We start from the raw sequence: 24396 nt of genomic DNA, 5'->3' as shown, positions 1-24396 counted from the left end.
ATAATATTAAAGAAAACAGAAATGTAAGTTATTGATTTTATTTACTTTTCTTAATAAAATCCACAACCTTTTTCACTCCAAACACTAAAACATTAACAAAAAACTACTCCCACAGTTTACTAAGTACATATGAAATAATTAAAACTCTAATCCACAATCACATATAAAAAACCAAATAACAATCCAACCACAAAATGACAAATAATTAGAATTTAAGCACAACTAACAACTACAGCTAAACAACAACTTTTACTACACAATGTTAACTTCTGATTAAAAGTTTTAAAAAACATTAAAAACACACATGATGATCCCTGTTTTTGAAAAATAAATAGCGCACTAAATTATACTTACTTCAAAACCTAAAAAAATATACAACAAAACAATATAAGCAAATAAATGAACTACAAAAACAGACGCAAAGATTAATTTACATAACCAAAAGATAATATACACAAAAACCCTAAATATACCTTAATCTAACTCTTGTGCGTAAATGCTAGTGTATATATAAATATAAACAAAGGTACATTTATAGTAGAAGTGGTGGGCAACTACTTTCTGTTAAAAGATAGGACAGAAAATAAATTCTATACCATAAATTAAAAGTAACAAATATAAGAGGTAAATGTAGTTTTAGTACGTTTTCTTAAAGATATTCAGTTTTAAGTATGTTCACTATTTACAATATGATAATTAGACGTGGGACCAGTTGCGAGAGATAGAAAAATGAGTCATGGAGACCATCGTAGGTTTATAATAGTACTTCCGCTATAACTTTTTTTTTTGGTTATATATAAACTTTTTAAAAATATGGTCTATGTTTTCTGATATGGTATACGATCTATACCGTAAACCATAATACCATGGTCATTCTATTTTTTTGCATTTCCAAATAGCTTTGGCTCTATTGAAGAAGAAAAATACAAGAAAGTGGAACAAAAAAACACATCACTATACCAGGATATGCACAACTTGCACCATAGGAAGTAGAAACCAAGAATTGGGAACAACCCAAAGCATATTAATACCGGAAAATTCGAAAACAAAAGAACGATACATCAACACATACACATTCCATTGGAATAAGACGTGTAGCAAAAAGTTCATAAACCAAGACCAGAATCACACTTGAACACAACTCTTGAAAACCTCCCCCATCCGCGATATATAATTAATTCAGATGATCAACCAATAAATAACATACAATTACAAAATCGCATAAACCCCTACTACTACTACTGCATGGCCATCATCTTATTTCTTAATTTTACCACCAACGCGAAGGGCATGGTCATGGTTCCCTCCTCCCCCCATTGATTGTCCTGCCTTTGTAGCTGCCTTCTCTTGCAATGATCTTGCGTCTCTACACCACAAGAAAAAATAAAATAAAAAATAAATAACCAACAATTATCCAATCTATCTAACAACATTACCAACTTTACATCTCTAATCAACTGTACAAAACAAAGTCTAATTAGCTCATCTTAAATATTTAGGCATCAACAACTTCAAACAGCTCCCACATAAATTTATTATGTCACACAGCTTATGTTGTGGTTTATGCATTCAATTAACCAACACAAACATCAGAAATGAATCTAATCTAACATCAATCCCCACCTCACACTCACAAATATAATTGAATCTAAACATCAAGTTTTCAAATCAGAACCAGTTCCGGTTTAGCTCAAGATTCCACAACCTAATCAGTGTGTTCTCCTTCTTCTAAGTTACCTTTCACGACGTTGTTCAGGAGTTAATCCATCGTTCTTAGGTTGCTTAGGCTTATGATTACCTCTTGCTTGAGCTCTTTCACGATCACGTTCTCTTTGGTTTCCACGTTTGCTTCAATTAAAGCCAAACAAATAGTATATAATATCACAGAAAAATAAAATAAAGAAACCTAAACAATTAAAAAAAAAGGTAAAGCAAAGAAATCTTAATAAATGAAAGAGATCAAGAAAAAGGATATGTGCCATTGTCGATGAACAGACACAGAGGAAACAAAGATCCCTGGTAACATAATCCACCAAATTGAACATGCCAAGTTGTTTATGAATTATGATCTAATATAATATATAAGCAGCATTAAATAAATATAGCAATTCTCTAAAAATTGAAAACAAAAATCAGAGATTTAAAGAAGATTTTTTGTTACCTGTAGAGAAAAAGAGAGTATGATTTGGAATTGGCTAAATCCAAGTGTGAGGAGATGATGATGATGATACGAAGCAAAAAGGAAGTGGAATGAACTTTTTATAGATAAAGAGAGAGAGTGAGAGAGGAATGAATTTTGTTTTTCTTTCTCAATTTGTTTGTTTTTTGTTTTTTTTTTAAATTCTCTCATTCGGTCAACAGTTTTTGTTTTATTAATAATCGCTTGGAGGAAACTATTTTATTTACAATATATATATATATATATATATATATATATATATATTTATATTTATATTTTGCGTTGTTGTTATATTTCGTCATATTCTGTGAGTAATGACAAAATTTTATATGATAAAATAAAATTTTTTCAAAGTCATGCTCTAGTGGCACTATATTCTTTTGACATATATTATTACAATCAAATTTAAATACACTATTTTTAATATTCACTAAATTTAAATATAGTTTTATACTAAAAACAAAATCTTATCATTTTTAATAACTTTGTAGTAGTTATATAATTACCATATAAATTAATTTCACAAGTTTTACATCAAAAAATCAATTCATTTATTATAAATAATTTAAAGATATAAAATATGAAATTTCTTAATTTTGGCATAAAAACAATTCTTCCAGTCTAAACTGAATTCAATATATAAAATAAATTAATTCCAAGATATTAAAATATGATATTTCATAATTTTTTTGAATTCAATATGAATTCAATATATAAAAATATAATTGTTCATAGTGCGCGGATACTCATCTAGTTTATAAAGAAATGTAAATATGCTTACAAATTTTCACAGTTAACAGATGGCTTACTGCGCGGGTCAGTATTCTAGACCTGATAAAAGAAATTAAATGGACGACGTAGTCCACCAAACTACTGGCTAGACGCTCTCGATCTGGTTCATATCTTATTAAAGTAATAAGTGGTGATAACTTTGCTTTGATTGAAGGAAACAAGCCGTTGGTAAAGTTACCAACCCGACCAAAAGAAAGAGAAGGAGTTTACATATATCATTTCATAATTGGATAAGAGAGAAGAAGCAAGACACCACACCTGCTATATATATACAAGCAAGAATTACAAAGAAACTACATATTCAGTCTTCAGTCTTCATACAGAAACAACAAAGTCTTCTTTTGGTCTTATTAAACCATCCATCAAGAAGTCCAATTTGAGTTATCTAATATGACAGAACAATATTCAACTCTTTAAATATGTAGCGTGATTTCTTTATCTTTTCCTAAGAATCTATCTAGTAAACCCAAAATTGTCAACCGAAATAATGTTTTCAAGTGCATTTTAGTAGTCGTTGGCTCAGCAGAAAGCTAAGCATTACAAACCTCAAGAAAGTTCGAAATGCCGAGTAGTGGTTTACAAATGAGAAAAACCAGCTGAAAACATGAGACATGATCGAACGAACCCACTCGACTCGACCTTCCCCGAAATCTCTTCACTATACTATTTCACCTTTCAAACGCAATCTCCGCACACCAAATAACCCTTCCATGATAATAGCTAAGATCGATCATGCTTGTGCCATAAAACTCTTACCATATTTCCACCATAATCCGTCAATTGAACATCACAAGACCATTCAAATTGTGTATTCTCTTACCTTAGTGTCAACTGTCAAACCATTCAAATTGTCCGTGTTTATACCACTAGTGCACGTTATCTATCACGCAACTACCACTAGTGCACGTTATCAGTCACAGTGACCAGCAGCGATCGAAATTTTAGATTGCTAGTTTTTTTAGCGATTAGATTTGAAAATGCGGTGTTTGGTTTCTTTTAAAAAGTTACACAATTACAAAAGTAGCCTTATTATTTTTGGAAAATCACAAACAAACCTACACAACCCTAAACCCCAAATTTCGATTCCTCTTATCTTTTTTACACGATTCTCTCTGGTTCATCAAAGCCGCCGTTGAAATCGTCTCGCTTGTTCCTGATTGATTGAGCCTGTTCATCGAGTGTCGAATCTTTTAGTTGCAACCAGGTTTGTGCCCGTCAAACTGTGAGATTGATTGATAACGAGAGTTGGGTTGTCTTTCTTTTCTTTTAATCTTTCGTTTCTGGTTTAGGGAACAATACAATCATCTATAGCTATAAATAATCATCTCTAGCTCATTTGGTGTTTGTTTGGAGTTGGAAAAAAATTATATATATTTTTGCATGTCTCGATTTGTGTTTGCTGATTTGGTTTGGTCTCGAATTATTGATTGGGTAGTGTGTTGATTCCAATATGGGACTAGAGAATCAAGTTTGAGCAGTTATTTATTGTGTCATCATAACTGTGTGTAGTATTGTGTCACCACCAAGTTAATCTGGATTGCGTTTTGTTACTTGGATCATTTACTTAGCAAGCAGCTTTCTTTCAGTCATTGATGAAAGTCTCTTTCAAAATGTTTAATGGTCGATTCCAAACCCGCTCGGTTGTTCACATACCCTTGGCTCCGATCCAGATTCCAATGGACGCTCCTACCGAACAACAACAACCGGCTCAGCTCAGCTCCGGAAACGACCGTGAAGCTTTCCGACAAACCTTGTGGAACACTCTCCTGCGGCGTTCTTTCTACCTCCCTTCTTTCAAGATTTACGGTGGTGTCTCTGGTTTTTACGATTATGGTCCTCCTGGCTTCGCTCTTAAGAATAATATCCTCAAATTTTGGCGTGAAGTAAGTAAGCATCATTCATTCATTTATTCACTTACTTATATTTTTACTTTGATTTTGGTTTTTCTTATGTTTGTTTCTTTTACAGCACTTCGTTTATGAGGAGCATATGCTCGAAATTGAATGCCCCAGTGTCACACCTGAGGCTGTTCTCAAGGCTTCAGGGCATGTTGACAAGTTTACTGATCTTATGGTTAAGGATGACAAAACTGGAACCTGTTTCCGCGCTGACCACTTGCTCAGGGATTATTGCAACGACAAGCTCGAGAAAGATCATCTTACCATCTCTGCTGAGCAAGCTTCTGAACTGAAGAATGTTCTTGCTCTCTTGGAAGATCTTTCATGTCAAGAGCTTGGTTTGAAGATTAAAGAGTATGGGATCACTGCTCCCCACACTAAGAATCCTCTTTCTGATCCTTACCCATTCAACCTGATGTTTCAAACATCCATTGGCCCATCTGGTCAGAGTCCTGGGTGAGTATTTTGTCTTGTCCTGAGCTTAGTTTCGTTCCTCAGATTTTATTCCTCATCAAGTTTGTTTTTCTTATGTGTTTCAGTTACATGCGTCCTGAAACGGCACAAGGCATTTTTGTCAACTTCAGAGACTTGTATTACTACAATGGAAAGAAACTTCCCTTTGCCGCGGCTCAAGTCGGTCAAGCCTTCAGGAACGAGATATCTCCACGTCAAGGGCCTCTTAGAGTTCGTGAATTCACTCTGGCAGAAATTGAGCACTTTGTCGACCCTGAGAATAAGTCACATCCTAAATTCTCTAATGTAGCAGAATTGGAATTCCTTATGTTTCCAAGAGAGGCCCAACTCTCTGGCCAATCTGCTAAAAAGATCTGCCTTGGGGAAGCTGTTGCCAAGGTCAGTACTCATTTCACTCGCACAGATAGACCTCTTTTTCTTTTTTTAACAAATTTTTTTTTCTAACTGTAATATGTATTACGAACAGGGAACTATTAACAACGAAACTCTAGGATACTTCATTGGGAGAGTTTATCTTTTCCTTACCAAGATTGGCATAGACAAGAACCGGCTGCGTTTCCGCCAGCATCTAGCAAATGAAATGGCCCACTATGCAGCAGATTGCTGGGATGCTGAAATTGAGGCTTCATATGGGTGGATTGAATGTGTTGGGATTGCAGATAGGTCTGCATACGACTTACAGGCTCACTCTGTAAGAAACTTAACTTTCTTTTTATCTCTGCTTCTCATCATTTCGTTTGACAGCTACATAATTCAAATCCCATATTGCATTCCTATTTTAAGTTTACTAAAGTAGATCCTTCTGTTGTAAATATGGCAGGAAAAAAGTGGCGTTGCTCTTGTGGCTGAAGAGAAATTTGCAGAACCTAAAGAAGTAGAGGTATTCTAGTCTACATTTTCATCATCTCTGTCTTTACAACTTGTCCTTAATATGGTTCTCCTCCTTTTGTTTCAGCAACTTGTGATTACTCCTGTGAAGAAAGATTTGGGTATTGCATTCAAGGGAGATCATAAGAAAGTGGTTGAATCTTTGGAGGTAGACTGACACTGAAGTGTATTGTTTTACTGAATAGGTTTCTTTGTCCCATGGTGATGGTTTATAATAAAGAACATGCTTGGCGTATTGTTTTGTTTAGGCGATGAAGGAACAAGAAGCTATGGCGATGAAGGCAACCCTGGAATCCAAAGGGGAAGTGGAGTTTTACGTGTGTACCCTCGGGAAAAACGTGACCATCAAAAAGAACATGGTGTCAATCTCAAAGGAGAGGACGAAAGTGCACCAGAGGGTTTTCACACCGTCAGTGATTGAACCATCGTTTGGGATTGGTCGGATTATGTATTGTCTTAGCGAGCACTCTTTCAGCACAAGGCCAGGCAAAGCAGGGGATGAGCAGTTGGGCTTGTTGAGCTTTTCTCCTCTTGTTGCTCCCATGAAGTGCATGGTTTTCCCGCTTGTACAGAACCAACAATTCGAGGAAGGAGCCAAAGTCATTTCCGAGAGCCTTACTTCTATTCGCATCAGTCACAAGATTGACATGACTGGTACGTAACAAATTGAAAGTTGGAAGTTGTTAGCATTTTGAAACGGAGCAAAACGAGTGAAATTTTTTTTTGTGTATGTGAACAGGTACATCGATAGGGAAGAGATATGCGAGAAGCGATGAGCTTGGAGTGCCATTTGCAATTACTGTGGACTCGGATACATCGGTGACAATCAGAGAAAGAGACAGCAAAGATCAAGTCCGAGTCAGCTTGAAGGAGGCAGCTTCCGTCTTGAGCTCAGTCGCAGAGGGGAAGATGACGTGGCAAGACGTCTGGGCAAGCTTCCCGCACCACTCTTCTGAATGATTTTGGTCAATGTAATGCATATCACATTTGTGGTTTCTACACGTCACTTTCGTAACGCACCATTGGGCGTTCTACTAAGAAGATACAGATCTTCTTTTCTTTGTTTTGGTACATTGAAAAATATTTTGGATGAAATCATTTTCGTTAAAATAACCACGAGCCAACAATTTTTGCATTTCCAAAAAACAAAAAGAAAAAGTAAAGACTATTAAGTAAGGGAAAATAATTAGAATGACCCATATCCTGTATACGTTTTGTTGTAAAAAAATTATTACGGAAATGCCATTAAAATTTTGATGACAGTGGCATAAGTTTCTGTTATTTACGGAAAAACCTGAATTTCAAATAATTCTGTAAGTAAAATCTGTCACAGATTTTATTGCATAGTTATCGAAGATATAGTTTTTTGCAGATTTGTTATACATATTTATTTATTCCACAGATTTTTCAACAATTCTGTGACAGATTTGTTTTTGCCACAGATTTGATGTACAAAGTTTTTATTAGGTTGTCGCAGATTTGTAGGTTTTCGTAGATTTTTTGTCTACCACAAACATATCTTACAAACTCTTATGACAATACCACAAATTTTCTTTGGCTGGCAGATTTGTTTTTGCAGAATTGTTCAGTTTTACAGATTTATGTTCTAACCACAGACTTAATGTACATACTTTTTATGTAATATACCTAGAGATATATTTACATTAACTACAGACTTATTATAAGTCTGCAAGTAGTTACAGAGTTGTATCGAGGAAAGATAATTGCTAGATTGACTCGTAATGATCACAGTTTTATTCAATGTTACACCAGACTTATTTTTGTCACAGACTTACTTTTACTGATCGCTGATTTGTTTGATATAATTGATCACCGACTTATTCTTGACAAAACTAACTTTTTAGTGGTGGCAGACTTAATCCTACAAACTTGTTCAAACCTTTTAGCTGCAGATTTTTTTGTTACAGACTTATTTGTAGGTATCGTAGACTTATATTCAGAAAATAGTGGTGGCAGATTTGTTTATACATACAGATTTATTGATGGTTATGTCGCAGATTTGTTGCCCAATATCTAGATTAACGAATCTGAGCCGTACAATTCAGGTTTTGCCCCTTTCCTCGTTTTCATCAAAATTAGTCGATATCTACCTCCACTCGATCTCGTTCCTTCTCTATCTTCTTCCAATAGTCTCAACTCCTGATTTCTATTTGAATTCATCTTCTAATCATTCTAATGTTCAACTCTTCAAACCCCTCTTCAAATGCATCTTGTTAATCATCTACTCTTTAAAGATGGAGAAGATTATTCTTGTATGTGGAAAATGGATGTTTGGAAAAGGAAGATGGTTGTTTGCTGTTGATAGCAAGAGAGGATCTCGAATGTTAGCAGCTGATGGTAACACGCTTTATGAGGATTTCATTGGAATGGTCTATGAAGATTATGCTTTGGATAGGAGATGTTCTAATGTTGAATTGAGCTACATGTTTCCTAAAAAGATTATGCAGAAATTACCTCAAGATACAGCTCCAGTGTATGTTGCGAATTGTAGACAATTTCAAAGTTTTTTGGAGCAATCCAAAGCAGATTTGGTTAGACTATGTGTGGAAGTGAAAGACAAAGCTTCAACTCATTCCAAACAGGAATTTGAGGGTGATTTTGTTGATTGTAGTAGAAATGCTGAGAGGGATGAAGAAGATTTGAAGAAGTCAGATGAAGATGACGATGGATCCAGATTTGATTATTGTGATGATTCTGATGGAACAGATTCTGGTGATGAAAATTTTGCAACATATGGTATGGTGCATGAAGAAGAGGCAGAGGAAGAAAAAACCCCTGTAATGAGAGGTTCATCAACATTTGTAAGTGAAGGAACTCAAATCGATGAATATGCGAAATTAGAAATAGCTTCTGTGGATATAGCGGTGGGTCAATATTATGATACGAAAGAGCATCTTGAGACAAGATTGCAGATCCTTTCTGTGGTACAGAAATTTGATTACAATAAATTCAAGTCAACTCCAAACCTATTAGTTGTAAAGTGTTGGGTGCGAGGATGTACTTGGAAAGTACGAGCTACACCAATTGGAGATTATCCAAAATTTCATGTCTGAAAGTATGTAAGTGAACATCTATACTATTAATTGGGAAGCACACTTAGGGATAAAAAAACAATAAAACAAGTATGCCATAAAAAACAATAAAAAAGCAATAAAACAAGTATGCCATACAATGCCCCCACGTTGAAAAAAAGGAAAAACAAAGAAAAAACTAAATTGAGGGCAAACTGGTAATCCTAATGACCCGGGCTAAACTTATTCGGATCGTGGATGGATTAAAAGAGTTTCCAAACAATGACTTCTTAGAAATGACTTCTTAGAAACCTGTAAGCAAAAATAATAATTATAATAATATAAATATCAACATTTTAAGGAAATAAATACAAAGATCATTACCAGTAATCACTACCGTAGCTATTATTACGGAGCATTACTCAGAAATCCTACCTAACATAAGAGTCAATATAAAAACTATCCATATTTAAATTCGAATTCAAAATAAATCATTCAGTTAAAATCTTGAATATTTAATCGGACTCAATCATCTCCCATAATTAATTACAAAAATATTGATCGATCATGTAACTTAGGAAACTAATAAAGGAAACTAATAAAGTTAACAATTTTATCGTTTTAAATTTCTGCTAATTAAAATCTTAACAATAGAAAATAAACCGATCAATAATTGATTTCGCAAATAAAAAAGATATCAATCATTTGAAAATATTTTTAATATCATACCAAAACGTATTGTTCCTCAATTCATTGCGAACGATTAGGAAATCTAAGAAAATATTATCCTTAACTGATTCAAATCAAAAAATATATATATAGTAAAAATTTAATTACCTACTTAATCATGAAATGCTATAAATACATGCTATTCATGAAGGCTGGATTATATAATACCTTTGTACTTTCTTCCCTTTGTTTACGGCTGAAATCGAAAATGGCTGAGCTTCCTGCAATAACAGATTTTAAGTCCATCAAACCATTCAAAAGTAACTGGAGAATTCAAGTTAAAATCATTCATACTTGGAAGCAGTACACCACTTACTCCAAATAAACCATAGAAATCATTTGGTGAGATGTTTCAGTAAGCTTATATTAGTAGTTTGTTTTATTTATCATATTCGTTTTTCATTAGTTATTAGTTTATATGTTTGTTTATATGTACTTTCCAGGGAACCCTGATTCATGCCACTGTTAAAACAACAACTCAGCAAGTTTCAGAGAGTTATTGTTCGTGGACAGTGGAGAATAAGCAACATAATGATAAAATCAATCAGGATGAGAGTGATGAGAAAGATGATGTGATGATCACAAAGACCAAGGCCGAATCACTTGATGAGGTACTATTATATTTAAAGCTTTATCTTTTTAAATAATCGAAATAAGTTCCTAATCACATCTTATATTCTTAATAAGTTCCTAATCAAAAATTTACAATAATTTGATTGCAAAGACCTATCTTTTCTTGGTGTGTGTTGAAAAAGAAAATTTGTGGGATGGTAAGGGCATCCACATCGGTGGTTACTCACATGATTGCTTTTATTAAAAAAATAATAAAAAGAAGAGAGAGAAGAGAAATCAGAAGAAATCAGAAGAAATCGTTACTTGCTGGAGGACTGGAAGAAACGGTTCTCTCTACTAAACAGAAAGGTGTCATTTCCTCATTGGTATATATAATAAAAAATAAATAAATAATGAATATATATAATAAAAAAAAATTTTATTATTTTCTGAGAAATGTTCACCTATTTCTCGAGTAAGGACTCCTACATGGTTTCCAATGTACTTTTAAAGGATGGCCTTCTAGCAGAAGAAGTCATTAATGATTCAGCTGAAATGGTGAAACCAACTACCATTTTCTCTGGTGATCAGGTTCTAATACTATCTTATATTCTCTGGTGATCTGGTCATTGTCTATAAGCTAAACAATTGAATTTTGCCTAATATCAGGTTTCACTCGCCTTGACTTATTTACAAGAGACTAATGTGTCAAGTACTTCCACATCTAAAGATGATGTGATGATGACAAAAAACAAGGGTGAATCAAAAACGCTGATGGGAGTTAGGTTGAGAAGGAGTGATCTGGATTTAGGTCTTGATGGTGAAGTTTGGTTATTTTATTTGATTTCTTGCGTTAAATTTCATTTCTAAGACTATTCTTTGGTTTCTTTGTTGAGTTTTATTTTGTAATGCAATGTCATAAATAAACAGATGAATAATTTGCCCACTCTTTTTCTTTGTTTTTCAATATTGTTTCACCATCAGTTTTTTCATCTTACTTATGCCTATATAGCTAATATGAACCACATGAGTCTAATAATATTCGATTACAGTAATAGGAACTAACCTGTTGAGATGATGGTTCCTCTCCTGTTTCGGATTTTTCCATCTTTTACTTCAGTATAACAGACCGGCTGTAAAACGAATCAAACCTTAAAAGTATTATTATTATATGTATAATTACAGTGAACAAGGAAAATTGTTTGAAAACTCAAGTTTCTGAGTTCATTGGTTTTACCATATCCTATAGTATACTTTCATGTTTCAAATGCATTTACTAGATTAAAATATAGCTGAACTGAACGCAAAAAACTCAAAATTCTTTCCTATGAGGTTTTGAATGCACAAGGTGAAAAAATGGCGTGGAAAATAGGAACAACCATCATGTAGCCATTACATTAAAGAGCATACAAATTTTATTCAATATCAATCAAGGACGTCACAGTGAAAAAAAAAAAAGTAATTTTACGGGCCAATAGCAACATATAAATCTATTTACAAACTTATTAACTATGAAATTCTTTTACTTATGTGAATTCATATACTGAGTTTCAGCTACAAAATAGCTTCGTCTGTGTTTCTTTTTCAATTGCTAAGGTCGCTGAAACTCACCAAAAGTGAAATTAGAATTATATATATGGAATATCTCCAAACAACAATACGAGTGATTAGATTACATACATATATATGTAAACAAACCTTCGTACTCGACTATCTCTTTATGGCCAAGGAATATGACGGTCTCTTCAAATATTATGCAAATTACAACCTCTCTTCCTCAATTGCTCATTCATATCTATAATTTAACAATACATTTACGGATTCAGTAACAGATTGTAAAGGGATATCGAAGTTTTAAAAACTTTTGTTCTTTGTTGCCAAAAATTCTTCAAATACGAAGATACTCGCATACAATTCCAGTGAGACAACAAAACCCACAAATCTAATTCAGCAAAACTACAATAAACCCATGAATTAAAAAAAAAATATATATAGAAATATTCCAAATCTGTAGAAAACAAAAAGGCTAAAAATTGAATCTTTGAATTGGAGAAAGTAATGGGAAATAGAGATGAAATTGAAGGATCAATAACAAATAAAAATCGAACAAGGGTTGTGTATGCTAGGATTTCAAGCAGTACCTTGAGCACGTACAATAGTGCTAGCCTGAGACTTATATTGAGAAGCACCAGATCCAGGCCGCATAAGAGGTGCCGGAAAAGGGGTTGCTCGGAGTAGAAACTGTTGAAATCTCATCTTTGATCAATCATGTGCAAGAGAATCAAGCATGGGAAGAAGAGAGTTAGTAAGAATAATTGCAGAAGAAATCATTGAAAGAAGAAGAATCAGCGAAGAAGAGGAAGACGAAGAGAAGAACAAAGTGTCAACGAAGAAAGGAAGAGGTTAGATGGGCCAGAAGCAAGTCAAGGCCCAATTAAGATTGGGTTTCGTTAGTTAAGGCAAAAACAAAGTCAATGTCTAAAAGTAGTAAGTGTTTTTACAAATCCGTTATTTGTTCAAACCCGTCAGTAATTGAGTTAAATACAAATTGTTGAAAACAGAAACCTACAAGTCCAACACTATGAAAGTTGGTATTCGTTTAATCAATAAAGCAATAGGTCATAAGGTTCATGGCGTTATAATTGTTTTAGAAACGATTTTAAATATATTTGAAGTTTCTAAATTTCACCTGGTTTGTTTTTGAAATAATTAATTTTACTAAGTTTATATATTTCTATAGTTACGGGACGAGACAGGACCGGACAGATTTCCCAGGACGGGACGGGTTTCCGTTCCAAAATAAATATGTCTTGATTATATACGTAAAATAACTCAAACTAAATCTGAATCCAAATCCAATCTAACACTTTAATCAAATTGTTAAAAATATTTGGATTAGTTTATAAAATACACAAAACATCATTTGACATTTTAACATAAATTATTTTAATTTTGTAATTTAAATATTACCCCGCACGTATGTGCCGGTCCGAATCTAGTACATGTTCGGTTACAGATCATTCTACGAGATCCCGACAAGCAACTCATGAGATACTTGGTGTGTTATACAAGGATTTTGTTGGAGGAGTTGGACCAACCGTATTACCAATGCATGTTGCTGAGGCTTTGAGGAAACAATTTCAAATTAAGGTGATGTCTGTAACCACATATTTTATTTATTATGTATGAGTAGTCATCGTAGATTTGTTTGCTACATCTGAGTATTAGTCGCCAATATTTTGGTTATGTATGAGTAGTCATCGCAAATTTGTTTATGTTGTTGTGTTGTAGATTGAATATTGGAAGGCCTATAGGACATTAAGACATGCTAGAATTCTGGTCAGAGGCACTCCTGAAAGTGGATATGAACTACTTCCTGCATACTTATACATGATTAAGAGAGCAAATCTTGGAACATATACACGACTTGAAGTTGATGACGCTCAAAGATTCAAGTATTTGTTTATAGCATTTAGTGCAAGCATCAACGGATTTCTGTACATGCGGAAAGTCATGGTTGTTGATGGCATTTTTGCAAGGGAAATACAAAGAGACACTTCTTACTGCCACAACTCAAGATGGTAATTTTCAGATCTTTCCTATTGCTTTTGCAGTGGTTGATACTAAAAATGATGAATCATGGGAATGGTTTTCAAGCAACTCAGTTGTGTGATTCCTGATGACGAAAGCCTTGTAATTATTTCTGATAGACACCAATCAATCGTAAAAGCTATTTCGACGGTATATCCGAAGGCTAGTCGTGGGATATGCACATATCATTTGTATATGAATATATTGGTCCGTTTTAGAGGCCGAGAGGCGTTTGCTCTAGTGAGGAAGGCATCCAATGCTTATAGACTTGTTGATTTTCAAGCCACATTCGATCAGATCCAACAGTTACATCCTAAACTTCATAGTTATCTCCAAAGAGCTGATGTACGCTTGTGGACACATGTGCATTTTCCTGGAGATAGATATAATCTTCTTACAAGCAATATTGCTGAGTCGATGAATAATGTTCTATCTAAAGCTAGGAGTTTGCCTATCGTACAACTGTTGGAAGTTGTGAGAGCCATGATGACAAGATGGTTTTCAGAACGAAGGACTGATGCCATGAAGTTGCCAACTTCGCTTACCCGTGGAGTAGAAAAATTGCTTGAGGTAAACTTCCATTGTTGCAGATTTTTATTAGACTTGTTGCAGATTTTTATTGGACTTGCAGATTTTTATTGGATTTGCTGCAGATTTTTATTGGACTTGCAACAGATTTTTATTGGATGTTTTCTTTTTTTATAGAGTCGTGTAGAATATGCGAGGATGCTAACTGTTCAAGATATTGAAGCTGATCAAGTGCAAGTGACAAAGGGATCATCAGTACATGTTGTAAACTTGAGACACCTCAAGTGTTCATGTCGTCGGTTTGACTTGGAGAAGCTGCCTTGTGCACACGCAATAGCAGTGGCTGAAAGTAGGAACATCTCCCGTATTTCAATTTCTCATGCCTATTTTCACAAGCTATACTTGTTCAATTCCTATTCAACCGCCATAATGCCAAGGGATTTTGCATTACCAATACCAGAAAGTGTTGCAACAGAAGTATGTGCGCTACCTATTCCGAAGCAACAACCATGTAGGCCTAAGAAGTCAAGATTTAAATCAGTACTTGAAAAGGTAAGTGAGAAAAAAAGGCCTAGGTAACCACACACATGTACCAATTGTAATGAAATTGGACATAATCGTAAAACATGCAAGATGGCATAAAGAAACTTATGTTGTATTGGGTATTGTTGTACTTTCCATATCCATATGTTGTATTTTGTATGGTTGTACTAAACTTATGTTGTATTTGTGACCTTATGTTGTATTTTTTATGGTTCTACTAAACTTATGTTGTATTTGTGACCTTATGTTGTATTTTGTATGGTTGTACTCAAATAAGTCTGCAGTCTAAACAAATCCGAAAAAATAAGTCTGCATCTAAACAAATAAGTCTGCAGTCCAAACAAATCCGAGAAAAATAAATATGCATCAAAGGGATTGATCTTTGAGGTATGGGACCTCTATCTCTGCACGATGAGGGAATGGGTTAGACATCGATGGTCTTGATTCTGGAACTTCATCAAAAAGCTCAGTTGCTAGCCTTTCCCGCAAGACCTGGATGTTTCCATCATTAAGGCCATCAAATTTCCAACCTAAGGCAAGACACTCAATGTACTTTATAGTGTATACAGCGCAATCTCATGGATTCTCATTTATAGGAACATTGTTCTTGAATCTGTAAATTTTGAATTGAGCATTGCTCTTCTTGAGACCTGGAGTATGAGGTAACATGACATTCAACAACGCAGACAACATTTTCCGCAAAGGTTCACAAGCCTTAATGATAACCTTGTCTTCGACACTGGAAGGGATGCTGTCATATACGTAGATCTTCCGCTTCGGGAAGTTAATGTCTATAGCAACCCAATGGTTGTCGTTAACAATGAGACAAGCGTACATGCTATCTATATCTACACCCCATCTCTTCTTTGTTGTCGAGCCAGTAGGATCCTCCCCATTATAATGCTTCATATACGATTCATTAAACAAGAACGTCTTTGGCTTGTAATATGCGTAATTCGTAAGCATCGTGCTGAGAAACCATTGATCCATGAAGCCTACCCTAGGTAGGAAATGTGATGGATTACGCATAGACCTGATCCGAAACATGGTCATTGCAGCATCCATATGCTGGAAAAACAATGAAAACATTAATCTGTGAGAACTCCAAAAAATATAAAACAAATATGTGGTAATACCTAAACAAGTCTGTGGTAACAACAAAATAAATCTACCTAAACAAGTCTTAACACCAAAAAAAATCTGTAATCAAACGTAAACAAGTTGGTAACCAAAACAAATTTGTAGTCAAAGCAAAATAAATCTAAACAAGTCTGTGGTAAGACGTAAACAAGTTGGTAACACAAAACAAATCTGCAAGCAAACCTAAACAAGTCTGCCGTCGAACCTAAACAAGTCTGTGGTCAAAGTAAAATAATTGTAAACAAGTCTGCAGTCAAACCAAAACAAGTTTGTAGTCAAACCAACGAAGTGACAACTTACCGAATCAGACAACCATCCAAAATGATCATGAGTCCACTAATCTCTAGGAGTAATAATCATCTTGTAGAACTGAACATTCAAATTGACACTTCCTAGAGGTTGTGACTGATAACTCTCTAATTTACATGTTTTTAGCATCCTTTTTTTGTCCATATTTTGCATTGTTCATACCTCTAACTAAGCATTTTTAGGTCATTTACTGTAGGAATTCACTTTTAGAGCATTTAGGGTGTTGCATTTATGCATATTTTGGATGAAAACATGTGCTAAAGAGCCAAAAATGGGGAAAAACAAGGACAACTCGAGCATGTACCCGAAGGAGCCATCAAGCTGCAAGAACAAGTCCGAACCCCAACACGATCGAGGAGGATCCAAGAGCATGAAGAGCAACCCGAAGATCCACCCGAGGAGTAACCCAAATTCACCTTCGTGTACCCCATCGAGTAGATCATCGGGCAGGTCTGGGAAGCTAGGTCAAATGGGTTTCCATATATAAACCCCCTCTTCCCCTAGCTTGCAAAGGAGCACGCCGCAGACTCTCAAACCAGAGAGCGAGAGCTTCTGTGGGAGAACTGAGCGACTCAACATTTTTCTTCTTGTTTTGCATTTTTATTTTGTAGTTTTCTTAGATTTCTCTCCTTTACTTTCTCTACTCTACTCTATCTTTTAATACAATGTCATTTTCATTCATTTTGATTGCTTTGTTATTCGTTTCTATGTCCGAGTAGTGTAGTAAAGTTTCTAGGGATGGGATAGATGATTTTGTGTTCTTGATCGGTTAGGATGCTTTAGTTGATTGTAAATGATTGATAGATTTCCTTCTAGATTGGTGCTCTTAATGCTGTCAACAGACCGAAAGGTTGATATTAGATCTAGGGCGTTTATAAATGCTACAGGCCGAAAGGAGTAGATAAAATGCTTGATTTAGCCAATGCTAGAGGTTTACTTAACTCTGAGTAACAAAATTAGATGAGTTTAAGTCTACTGACAATAATGAATCGTTCTTAATGCCTGCTTGTTCATATTGCTAGTGCGATAGTGTGGTAATGTGTTCAAGGTTGATTGTTGCTAGTGCGAAAGTGTGGTGACAAGGTCTTAGAGGTTCATTGTCTAGGAAATAATTGCTTGAGGCATGTAAGGCATCCGTACTGGTCTAGAACACTTAAGATTCGATTACCCCCATCCTTAGGAACTTTCGTATTTTATTTATTTGCATTTCTTTCACTTACTCGACTACTTACCCGATCAGGTACACGATAACCTGTATCGAGTAATACCTCGAGCTGTTCATATCTCACTTGCATACTCGATCACCCCACTCGATCCTGTACTCGATTGCTTGCATTGAGTGCTTAGGTCGTGTGGTTTACTTGTTTATATTCTTTTACTTTGTTCATTTTAGGAGTCGTTAGAACCAAAACCCTAATTGCTTGGCTTGACTTGCATTGTTCTGATCATATCCTTCCTGCTAGCAATACACAACCATTTGGATTGATAACCCTTTGTACTACAACTGCATAGGGGATTGATACCCTGGGTGAAAACCTGTCTATCAGTGACCTATGGAAAAAAAAGTACATGATCAAAAATAAAATTAAAATCCATGTTGATTATCAAAAAAAAAAATGGAAAACATACTCATCATCTTCGATGAAGTCCAAGAGTCTCCGCAACTTGCTTTCTTCAACAGGCTACATAGGATCGTAGTCGTGTGTTGAAGTAACAACACCTGGGATGATGCATTTGACAGTTGAGTTTCCAATGTATGGTAACTTCTAAGAATAAGCTAACTGTGGAATTTGTTTCGGCACTAGTGTGATGTTATCCTTGAGTTTCTGCTGCAAGATACTCAATGCATTTCCAACAGCTCTACTAGCAATGTCATTCGGATCTTCTTCAGAACTGGATGCCATTGTATTGGCGTCTATAACATTTGTCAGTTATATCTTCAAGATCACTTCCAAATCCACTGCATGGTGTTTTAGTCTTCTGATACTTTCTCTCATTCTGCTTTTCTTTCTTCACAAAAACCTTTGTTTTTGTGTCTTTCTTACTCGCAGCAATATTCTTAACAGCTTGTTTAACAGGAAACTCATCTTGTGATGCCCCCTTCTTCTCCACTATCATCCACGACTGCAAGTTTGTAAAAGGGACACCTTAAATCTGCAGTGAAGAAAATATAACTGTGAAGCTGACAATATAAATATGTAATAACTAACCGGTGTTTTACTATTCGCTTCATTAGATTTCTCTGCTTCATTCTACACTATTGGCTCTTGTAGTTGTTTGATATCTCCCACCACTGTACTTATTTGGGTTCTAAGAGCCCCATCTACTGAATCAATTTTTGCATCAAGCTTATCAAGTTTCTTTTCCATTGTAACCATGGTATTCTTCATTTGTTTCATCATGTTAAAAATTCCAACCAAGGCTTTCTTGGTTTCTCCAGATTCCTGGACACATTTTTCAACAAGTGTGAGAATATAACTTCAACAACACATTTTAAATCAGAGATGAAACAGCCACTAACCTCTGAATGTTGTTCATCAGTCCTCTTCTTTTTGGAAGTCAGACCACCATCATGCATTTGACGTTTGTTGCTTCTCTTCTTTTTGGAAGTTACATCTCCATCAAACTCTTTTTCTTCTCTGATATTCGCATGCATTTGACATTTGTGCTTCTTTACTTGAACTACAACATGCCAACCATTTGGATCCAAATCTTCAATGATATCTTCAATCATCTTGTGTAGTCTTGGATCTCGTATCTCATCATCATCACTCCATTTAAGGTACATATTTTCTAATGAAACTGGAACCATATGCCTCACACGTACCTGAATTTTTGTAAGACATCAATTAATAAATCTATAACGTAATGAAAACAAATCTGTAGCTATTTAAAATAAGTCTGTGGTCATTGTAAAATAAATCTGTGGTCAATATTAATAAATCTGTGGCGTAGTAAAAACAAATATGTGGAAAACTGAAAACAAATCTGTGGCTATTTAAAATAAGTCTGTTTTCAATGTAAAAAAGTTTGTGGTTATTTCATACCTCTTGATTTGCAGCCTTCTCCTCTGCTATGAAGTCTTCAAATCTGAATCGCGTACGAGATCCTTCCCAATTCAGTAGTGGTGTACCCAAAGTGATTGCCCTTCTATGGCCATACAGTTCTCCTAAACCCGGAACAGATTCAAACATCCATATGAACAAAACATGAACACATCCATGCAATGTGTAATTTTGCCCATTGTAGGTAACCAACTTGATCGAGTCAACTAAACTAGAAAAACCCACTCTCCCCCACTGATATTTCTCAAAAGCCTCTTCATCAAACACTCTTTTCGCAAATTTCAATGGTATCCTCGATCCATGATTAATCCCAAATATTTCGACATGTAGGATTATTAACCTTCCTAACATCTTTCTCTTATCAACACCCTAACCATCACTCTTCTCACTCTTTTGGCAAAGGTCTAAAGCCGATTTCAACTCATCCAAAGATGGTCCATCCACTGTCGATACTTGCATTTCCTTCCAAAACTCCTTATGGTTAGCATCAAAATTGTCCAACAGATCAAATGGATCACAATTTAGACCTGTAGTTTCCTCAAATTCATGCAACGAAAATCTGAGTGGTTGACCATCAATAACAGACCAGAAATCATGCCTAGCATCGGCTGCCAACTGATTAGTGAGGAAGTAATGTATCGTATGGGCTGACCATACATACGTATCTTCATACAACTTCAGAAAAACCCCAAGGGATGATTCCTTCAATGCATTCCACACATCTCCTCCTATTTTACTTTTCATAATCCCAAACTTACTCAAAAAACAGCTATGGTTCATGCTCCCTATTTGAATAGGAGATTTCACTTCTTCTTATTGCCGAAGAGGGTAAAGTGACATTCCTAATCGCAAAACGAAAATGTTATTAGTCATTCGTAATAACAAAAAAATCTGTGACAATGGACAAAAAAAATCTGTGACAAGGGACAAAAAAATTTGTGACAAGTTTAAAAAATCTATGACAAGTTAAATAAATATGTGACAAGAGATCAACAAAACTGTAATTAAACAAAGTAACAAATTTGTGACAAAAGACAAAAAAAATGAAAACAAGTACAAACAAATCTGTGACCACAAAAGAAAAAGTGCAAACAAATCTGCGACAAAGAGAAATAAAACTGAAATGAAATCGGTAATGAAATCTGTGACAAGGGACAAATAAAACTGCAATCAAATCTTTAATCAAATCTATGACAAGGGACAAATAAAATCAAACTCTGTAATCAAACAAATCTGTGATGAAAATCAACAACCAAAATATGTAAACGACGACAACATATGTAAACGACGACCCAAAAGCAACCGTAACTGCAATTCTGAGAAGGTGGTTCAGAGGGAGACAAACCTTTCGTCTGAGAAGAACCCTTCCTCGCCCTCGCCTATGACCAATTCGTCGTCGCCTGAGAAGAACACTTCCTCGCCGACACTTGATAGGAGAATCGAGAGAGAGACGACGACGGAGAGGAGAAACAACAGAACCAACGACGAAGAGGAGGACCGTCGACTAGAGAGACGAATGGAAGAATCGACGATGGAAAGAAACAAGAGTCACCGAGAGCCGTGGAGTTGAGAGGAGAATCGCCGCCGACGGAGAGAAATGAAGGTCGCCGAGAGAGATTAGGTTTTTCTAATTTTGGATTTGGGATTTTTATGTTTTTTTGTGTTTTCTGATTTTTAATTTTAGTTGTCAAAAAAAAACAAAAAACAAAGATTTTATTTTAAAATGTAATTATTATTTACAATGGCAATTTGGTTAATAAAAATGAGAAACAGAACTATAAGGTCTTTTACCAAAAAATTTGAGTCATTCTAGTTATGTCTTCCATAATGAAGTCATTCTAGTTATTTTCACAAAAATATGAGTCATTCTAGGTAATTTTTACATTAAGTAAAGGCAAAACCTATGTACACGAACTTGTACGAATCTACTACATATACGTGCCCTCTCTCAAGACTTGTGCTGCTTTAAGAACATTGATAGAACAATGTCAATGTCACCATAGTCAACATGTCCAGATGCCTTGATAACAACCTCTGGTGTCAGTGTCACACATGGACAATTAACTTGTAGCATGTTCTCCTCAAGAATGAAATGCTGCAAACAGAAGCAAAATCACTCCCGTATAAGAAGTTAAACACAATATCTACTCTATAAATCATGTCAAATTTGACTCAAATAAGTCCGTATAATTCCAAACCTAACTCAACTTCTACTCTACGAATCATGTCAAATTTGACTCAATTTTAACTCAAATCATGAATCACGTTTAGTAGTAACAAACCTAACTCGATTTATTCAAGAATATAAACCTTGTCGTAGCTTGAATATAGAGAAATGTGAATGTTGTTCCTTTCTTGACAAGAAGAGAAGTGACTACCAACTTTACAAACATGGATTTGACGCACACAGCTCCAAAAGAATCAGTGGCTCCTAGCTAGGTAACAGTGATGAAGCAAACCCCAATTCTATCCGACAAAGATCCCAAGCACCTTCGTTGTTGGTACAAACTTCCATTGGATCCACCGGAAGATAGTCCCCGGAAGACGGATGGAGCACAGAAGAATCCGAAACACGAATATCCCTCGGCTTGGAGTTTTCTCTTGTTGATAAACATAACTTTTTTTGCTTGATCCCAAGTAAGTGTGATTCAAGGTTGATGAGATGGTTCCTCAACTCGTCACCCGACAAACCCTTGAGATTTGGGAAGTTGTAGAGATCGGAGGCGTGATTCTTCCTCTTGTGATCACTTAACCCATTGAACTTTTCAATGATCTCTGGTATGGCTCGTGGGTTATCTTGAGGCTCAGGCCAGACATGGAGATCGTTGTCAGGGCCGTAACAGATGAAACCGACAGAGTTGCCGCAAAGAACAGAGAGCTCTGTTGCTTTCTTTTTAAAAGTAGGAAATATGTGTTTGAAAAAGTTCTTCTTCACCCTTTTCAAATCATCATCATCACCACCGGAGGACTTATCACGAGGAGCGATGTTGAAAGATAGAGAAGACGAACGTAACTCTGATTGATTTTGCAGGTCGGAAGGTATTACACGAGAGTTATCAGTGGCCGGAGAAGAATCCGAAACACTAAAAACACTAGATCATCCGAAACAGTTTCGTGAGAGCCACGGAGAACGTAACCCGACTCTCCAAACCCTAATCGATCATCCGAAGAAGCCGCCACCTTGCGGTTTGAGATGATGGTGGCGGCGTTGTCTGAAACCCTAAGATGATCATTGGGCTTCTTCGAGTTTCCTCTTCTTTTCAATAGAGTCATCTTTTTCTGCTTGATCCCAACTAAGTGGGAGTTAAGCTTAGCGAGATGTCTAAGCAATTCTTCAATCGACAAACCCTTGAGATACGGCAAGTCGAATAGATCGGAGGCGTGACTCATCCTCATGTGATCGCTCAACGCATTGAACTTCCCAACGATCTCCGGTAAGGCTTGTGGGTTATCTTGAGGCTCAGGCCAAACATGGAGATCGTTGTCGGGACCATAACAGATGAAGCCAACAGAGTTGCCGCAAAGAACAGAGAGCTCTGTAGCTTTCTTCTTAAAAGTAGGAAATATCTGTTTGAAATAGTTTTTATCACCACCAACCTTGTTTAGCCGAGGAGCCATCTTTGAAAGATTTAAGACAGAGAAGACTCTGATCAAATAAATAAATAGTAAGAGATTCAATCAGACTAGAGAGAGAGAGGGAGAATAATGTAATAGAGAGACTCTGCTTGAGAAGGCTAGTAATATAGAGAGACTCTGCTTGCAAGATCAATCCACGACGGCCATAATTCTCTTCTTAATTAATCAGATTCTCCTTATTTACATTGGTAAGATTTCCTAATTTTACATAAGAATAAGGAAGGTGTTACTCCTTGACAAAAAAAAAAAAAAAAAAAAAAGGAAGGTGTTACTATGTTGCCTTTTTTCATTAGCTAAGACTAAGAATATAAGATTTCCTAATTTTACATAAAAATAAGGAAGGTGTTACCATGTTGCCTTTTTTCATTAGCTAAGAATATAAGATTTCCTAATTTTACATAAGAATAAGGAAGGTGTTACTATGTTGCCTTTTTTCATTGGTTAAGAATATAAGATTTCCTAATTTTCCATACGAATATACGGTTTTGGTGTAGTTAGTTTGGCAAAACCAGTGGAGCCACTTGCCATTCTCTCGCGTACTATTACGGCTTCATTGGAACCACATATACTATAGCATTAGCATTATGCAGCATAAGCATTAAGCTGCATTATTTGTATGTTCTGATTAATATAACATATTTAGTTGATTGGTATAGCAGTAGAGTATTAAATATTATATTTATATTAAATATATGATATTAATTAAAAATATATAATTTAAATGTGTTTCATTAAAAAAAAATTAATTATCACTCATTGCTATATGATTTTTAAAAAATATATTTTAGATTTAATCAATTTTATAAATTGTTATATATATATATATAAATGTGTAATTTAATAATTTTTAATTATATATATTTATAATGTTACACATTAATTATAAATAATTAATATATATTATAATTTTTAATAAAAGTTTATATCTATATTTACATTTTTAATTTCAATAACTTTTTAAAATATATATAATATAACACATTAAACTAAAATAAAACAAATCTATATATATTATAAACGTTATATCCACATTAATATTT

At 35.0% G+C, this 24396-nt stretch overlaps 4 protein-coding genes, 3 long non-coding RNA genes and 1 pseudogene across 10 annotated transcripts; 4 read left to right on the top strand and 4 right to left on the bottom strand.

Annotated features, from left to right (window-relative positions):
• Positions 1-990: 990 nt before the first annotated feature.
• LOC104723919 (uncharacterized) lies at positions 991-3683 on the bottom strand. Its single transcript, XM_087472554.1, has 4 exons — positions 3644-3683; positions 2162-2255; positions 1738-1848; positions 991-1366 (listed from the first exon to the last, which is right to left on the bottom strand). The coding sequence occupies exons 1-4, from the start codon at positions 3681-3683 to the stop codon at positions 1258-1260; spliced, it is 354 nt and encodes a 117-aa protein (XP_087328680.1). The 3' UTR covers positions 991-1257.
• Positions 3684-3952: 269 nt separating this feature from the next.
• On the top strand, positions 3953-7341 carry LOC104723920 (glycine--tRNA ligase, mitochondrial 1). Of its 3 annotated transcripts, none has more exons than XM_010442355.3 (9): positions 3953-4175; positions 4642-4854; positions 4940-5325; positions 5409-5721; positions 5810-6034; positions 6164-6223; positions 6299-6379; positions 6480-6885; positions 6971-7341. In XM_010442355.3, exons 2-9 carry the CDS (start codon positions 4648-4650, stop codon positions 7189-7191), a joined length of 1899 nt encoding a protein of 632 aa, XP_010440657.1. In that variant the 5' UTR covers positions 3953-4175; positions 4642-4647; the 3' UTR covers positions 7192-7341. The 3 variants fall into 3 exon arrangements, with proteins under 3 accessions (XP_010440657.1, XP_010440655.1, XP_087327757.1); XM_010442353.3 differs by having other exon boundaries at positions 4017-4175; positions 4558-4854; XM_087471631.1 differs by having other exon boundaries at positions 4017-4175; positions 4540-4854.
• Positions 7342-10151: 2810 nt separating this feature from the next.
• LOC147934237 (uncharacterized) lies at positions 10152-10823 on the top strand. The gene is made up of 2 exons (XR_015570929.1): positions 10152-10334; positions 10436-10823. It is a non-coding gene; the product is annotated as an uncharacterized LOC147934237 (long non-coding RNA).
• A 174-nt stretch (positions 10824-10997) lies between these two features.
• LOC147934236 (uncharacterized) lies at positions 10998-11490 on the top strand. Its single transcript, XR_015570928.1, has 2 exons — positions 10998-11135; positions 11214-11490. It is a non-coding gene; the product is annotated as an uncharacterized LOC147934236 (long non-coding RNA).
• Positions 11491-11913: 423 nt separating this feature from the next.
• Positions 11914-12966, bottom strand: LOC104723921 (uncharacterized). The gene is made up of 3 exons (XR_015570927.1): positions 12686-12966; positions 12243-12339; positions 11914-12144 (listed from the first exon to the last, which is right to left on the bottom strand). It is a non-coding gene; the product is annotated as an uncharacterized LOC104723921 (long non-coding RNA).
• Positions 12967-13523: 557 nt separating this feature from the next.
• On the top strand, positions 13524-15305 carry LOC104728162 (uncharacterized). The gene is made up of 5 exons (XM_010447190.1): positions 13524-13694; positions 13836-14125; positions 14210-14705; positions 14841-15215; positions 15297-15305. The coding sequence occupies exons 1-5, from the start codon at positions 13524-13526 to the stop codon at positions 15303-15305; spliced, it is 1341 nt and encodes a 446-aa protein (XP_010445492.1).
• A 2773-nt stretch (positions 15306-18078) lies between these two features.
• Positions 18079-21409, bottom strand: LOC147934235 (uncharacterized). The gene is made up of 6 exons (XM_087471145.1): positions 21066-21409; positions 19703-20562; positions 19177-19482; positions 18866-19099; positions 18285-18779; positions 18079-18206 (listed from the first exon to the last, which is right to left on the bottom strand). Exons 2-4 carry the CDS (start codon positions 20069-20071, stop codon positions 18908-18910), a joined length of 867 nt encoding a protein of 288 aa, XP_087327271.1. The 5' UTR covers positions 20072-20562; positions 21066-21409; the 3' UTR covers positions 18079-18206; positions 18285-18779; positions 18866-18907.
• A 582-nt stretch (positions 21410-21991) lies between these two features.
• On the bottom strand, positions 21992-23947 carry LOC147934234 (agamous-like MADS-box protein AGL49 pseudogene; annotated as a pseudogene). Its single transcript, XR_015570925.1, has one exon. The product of XR_015570925.1 is annotated as an agamous-like MADS-box protein AGL49 pseudogene (transcript).
• Positions 23948-24396: the final 449 nt, after the last annotated feature.

Source organism: Camelina sativa, chromosome 11 (assembly GCF_030686135.1).
Source record: "Camelina sativa cultivar CO46 ecotype springtype chromosome 11, ASM3068613v1".
NCBI classification, from domain to species: domain Eukaryota; kingdom Viridiplantae; phylum Streptophyta; class Magnoliopsida; order Brassicales; family Brassicaceae; genus Camelina; species Camelina sativa.
This window is presented reverse-complemented; position numbering and strand designations above follow the sequence as displayed.

What these genes read in the sequence shown, in the direction of transcription:
- LOC104723919 (XM_087472554.1), bottom strand. Translation starts at nt 3,683, where the DNA reads ATGGAAGGGTTATTTGGTGTGCGGAGATTGCGTTTGAAAG. An exon ending in GCGGAGATTGCGTTTGAAAG is followed by an intron (nt 2,256 to 3,643) that starts GTGAAATAGTAT and finishes ATCTATAAAAAG; the next exon opens with TTCATTCCACTTCCTTTTTG. An exon ending in CCTGAACAACGTCGTGAAAG is followed by an intron (nt 1,367 to 1,737) that starts GTAACTTAGAAG and finishes CTTGTGGTGTAG; the next exon opens with AGACGCAAGATCATTGCAAG.
- LOC104723920 (XM_010442353.3), top strand. Translation starts at nt 4,564, where the DNA reads ATGAAAGTCTCTTTCAAAATGTTTAATGGTCGATTCCAAACCCGCTCG. An exon ending in ACGACTTACAGGCTCACTCT is followed by an intron (nt 6,035 to 6,163) that starts GTAAGAAACTTA and finishes TAAATATGGCAG; the next exon opens with GAAAAAAGTGGCGTTGCTCT. An exon ending in AAGTGGTTGAATCTTTGGAG is followed by an intron (nt 6,380 to 6,479) that starts GTAGACTGACAC and finishes TGTTTTGTTTAG; the next exon opens with GCGATGAAGGAACAAGAAGC.
- LOC104728162 (XM_010447190.1), top strand. Translation starts at nt 13,524, where the DNA reads ATGTGCCGGTCCGAATCTAGTACATGTTCGGTTACAGATCATTCTACG. An exon ending in GGAAACAATTTCAAATTAAG is followed by an intron (nt 13,695 to 13,835) that starts GTGATGTCTGTA and finishes GTTGTGTTGTAG; the next exon opens with ATTGAATATTGGAAGGCCTA. An exon ending in GAGTAGAAAAATTGCTTGAG is followed by an intron (nt 14,706 to 14,840) that starts GTAAACTTCCAT and finishes CTTTTTTTATAG; the next exon opens with AGTCGTGTAGAATATGCGAG.
- LOC147934235 (XM_087471145.1), bottom strand. Translation starts at nt 20,071, where the DNA reads ATGTTAGGAAGGTTAATAATCCTACATGTCGAAATATTTGGGATTAAT. An exon ending in AGAAGGCTGCAAATCAAGAG is followed by an intron (nt 19,483 to 19,702) that starts GTATGAAATAAC and finishes ACAAAAATTCAG; the next exon opens with GTACGTGTGAGGCATATGGT. An exon ending in CTGATGAACAACATTCAGAG is followed by an intron (nt 19,100 to 19,176) that starts GTTAGTGGCTGT and finishes AAATGTGTCCAG; the next exon opens with GAATCTGGAGAAACCAAGAA.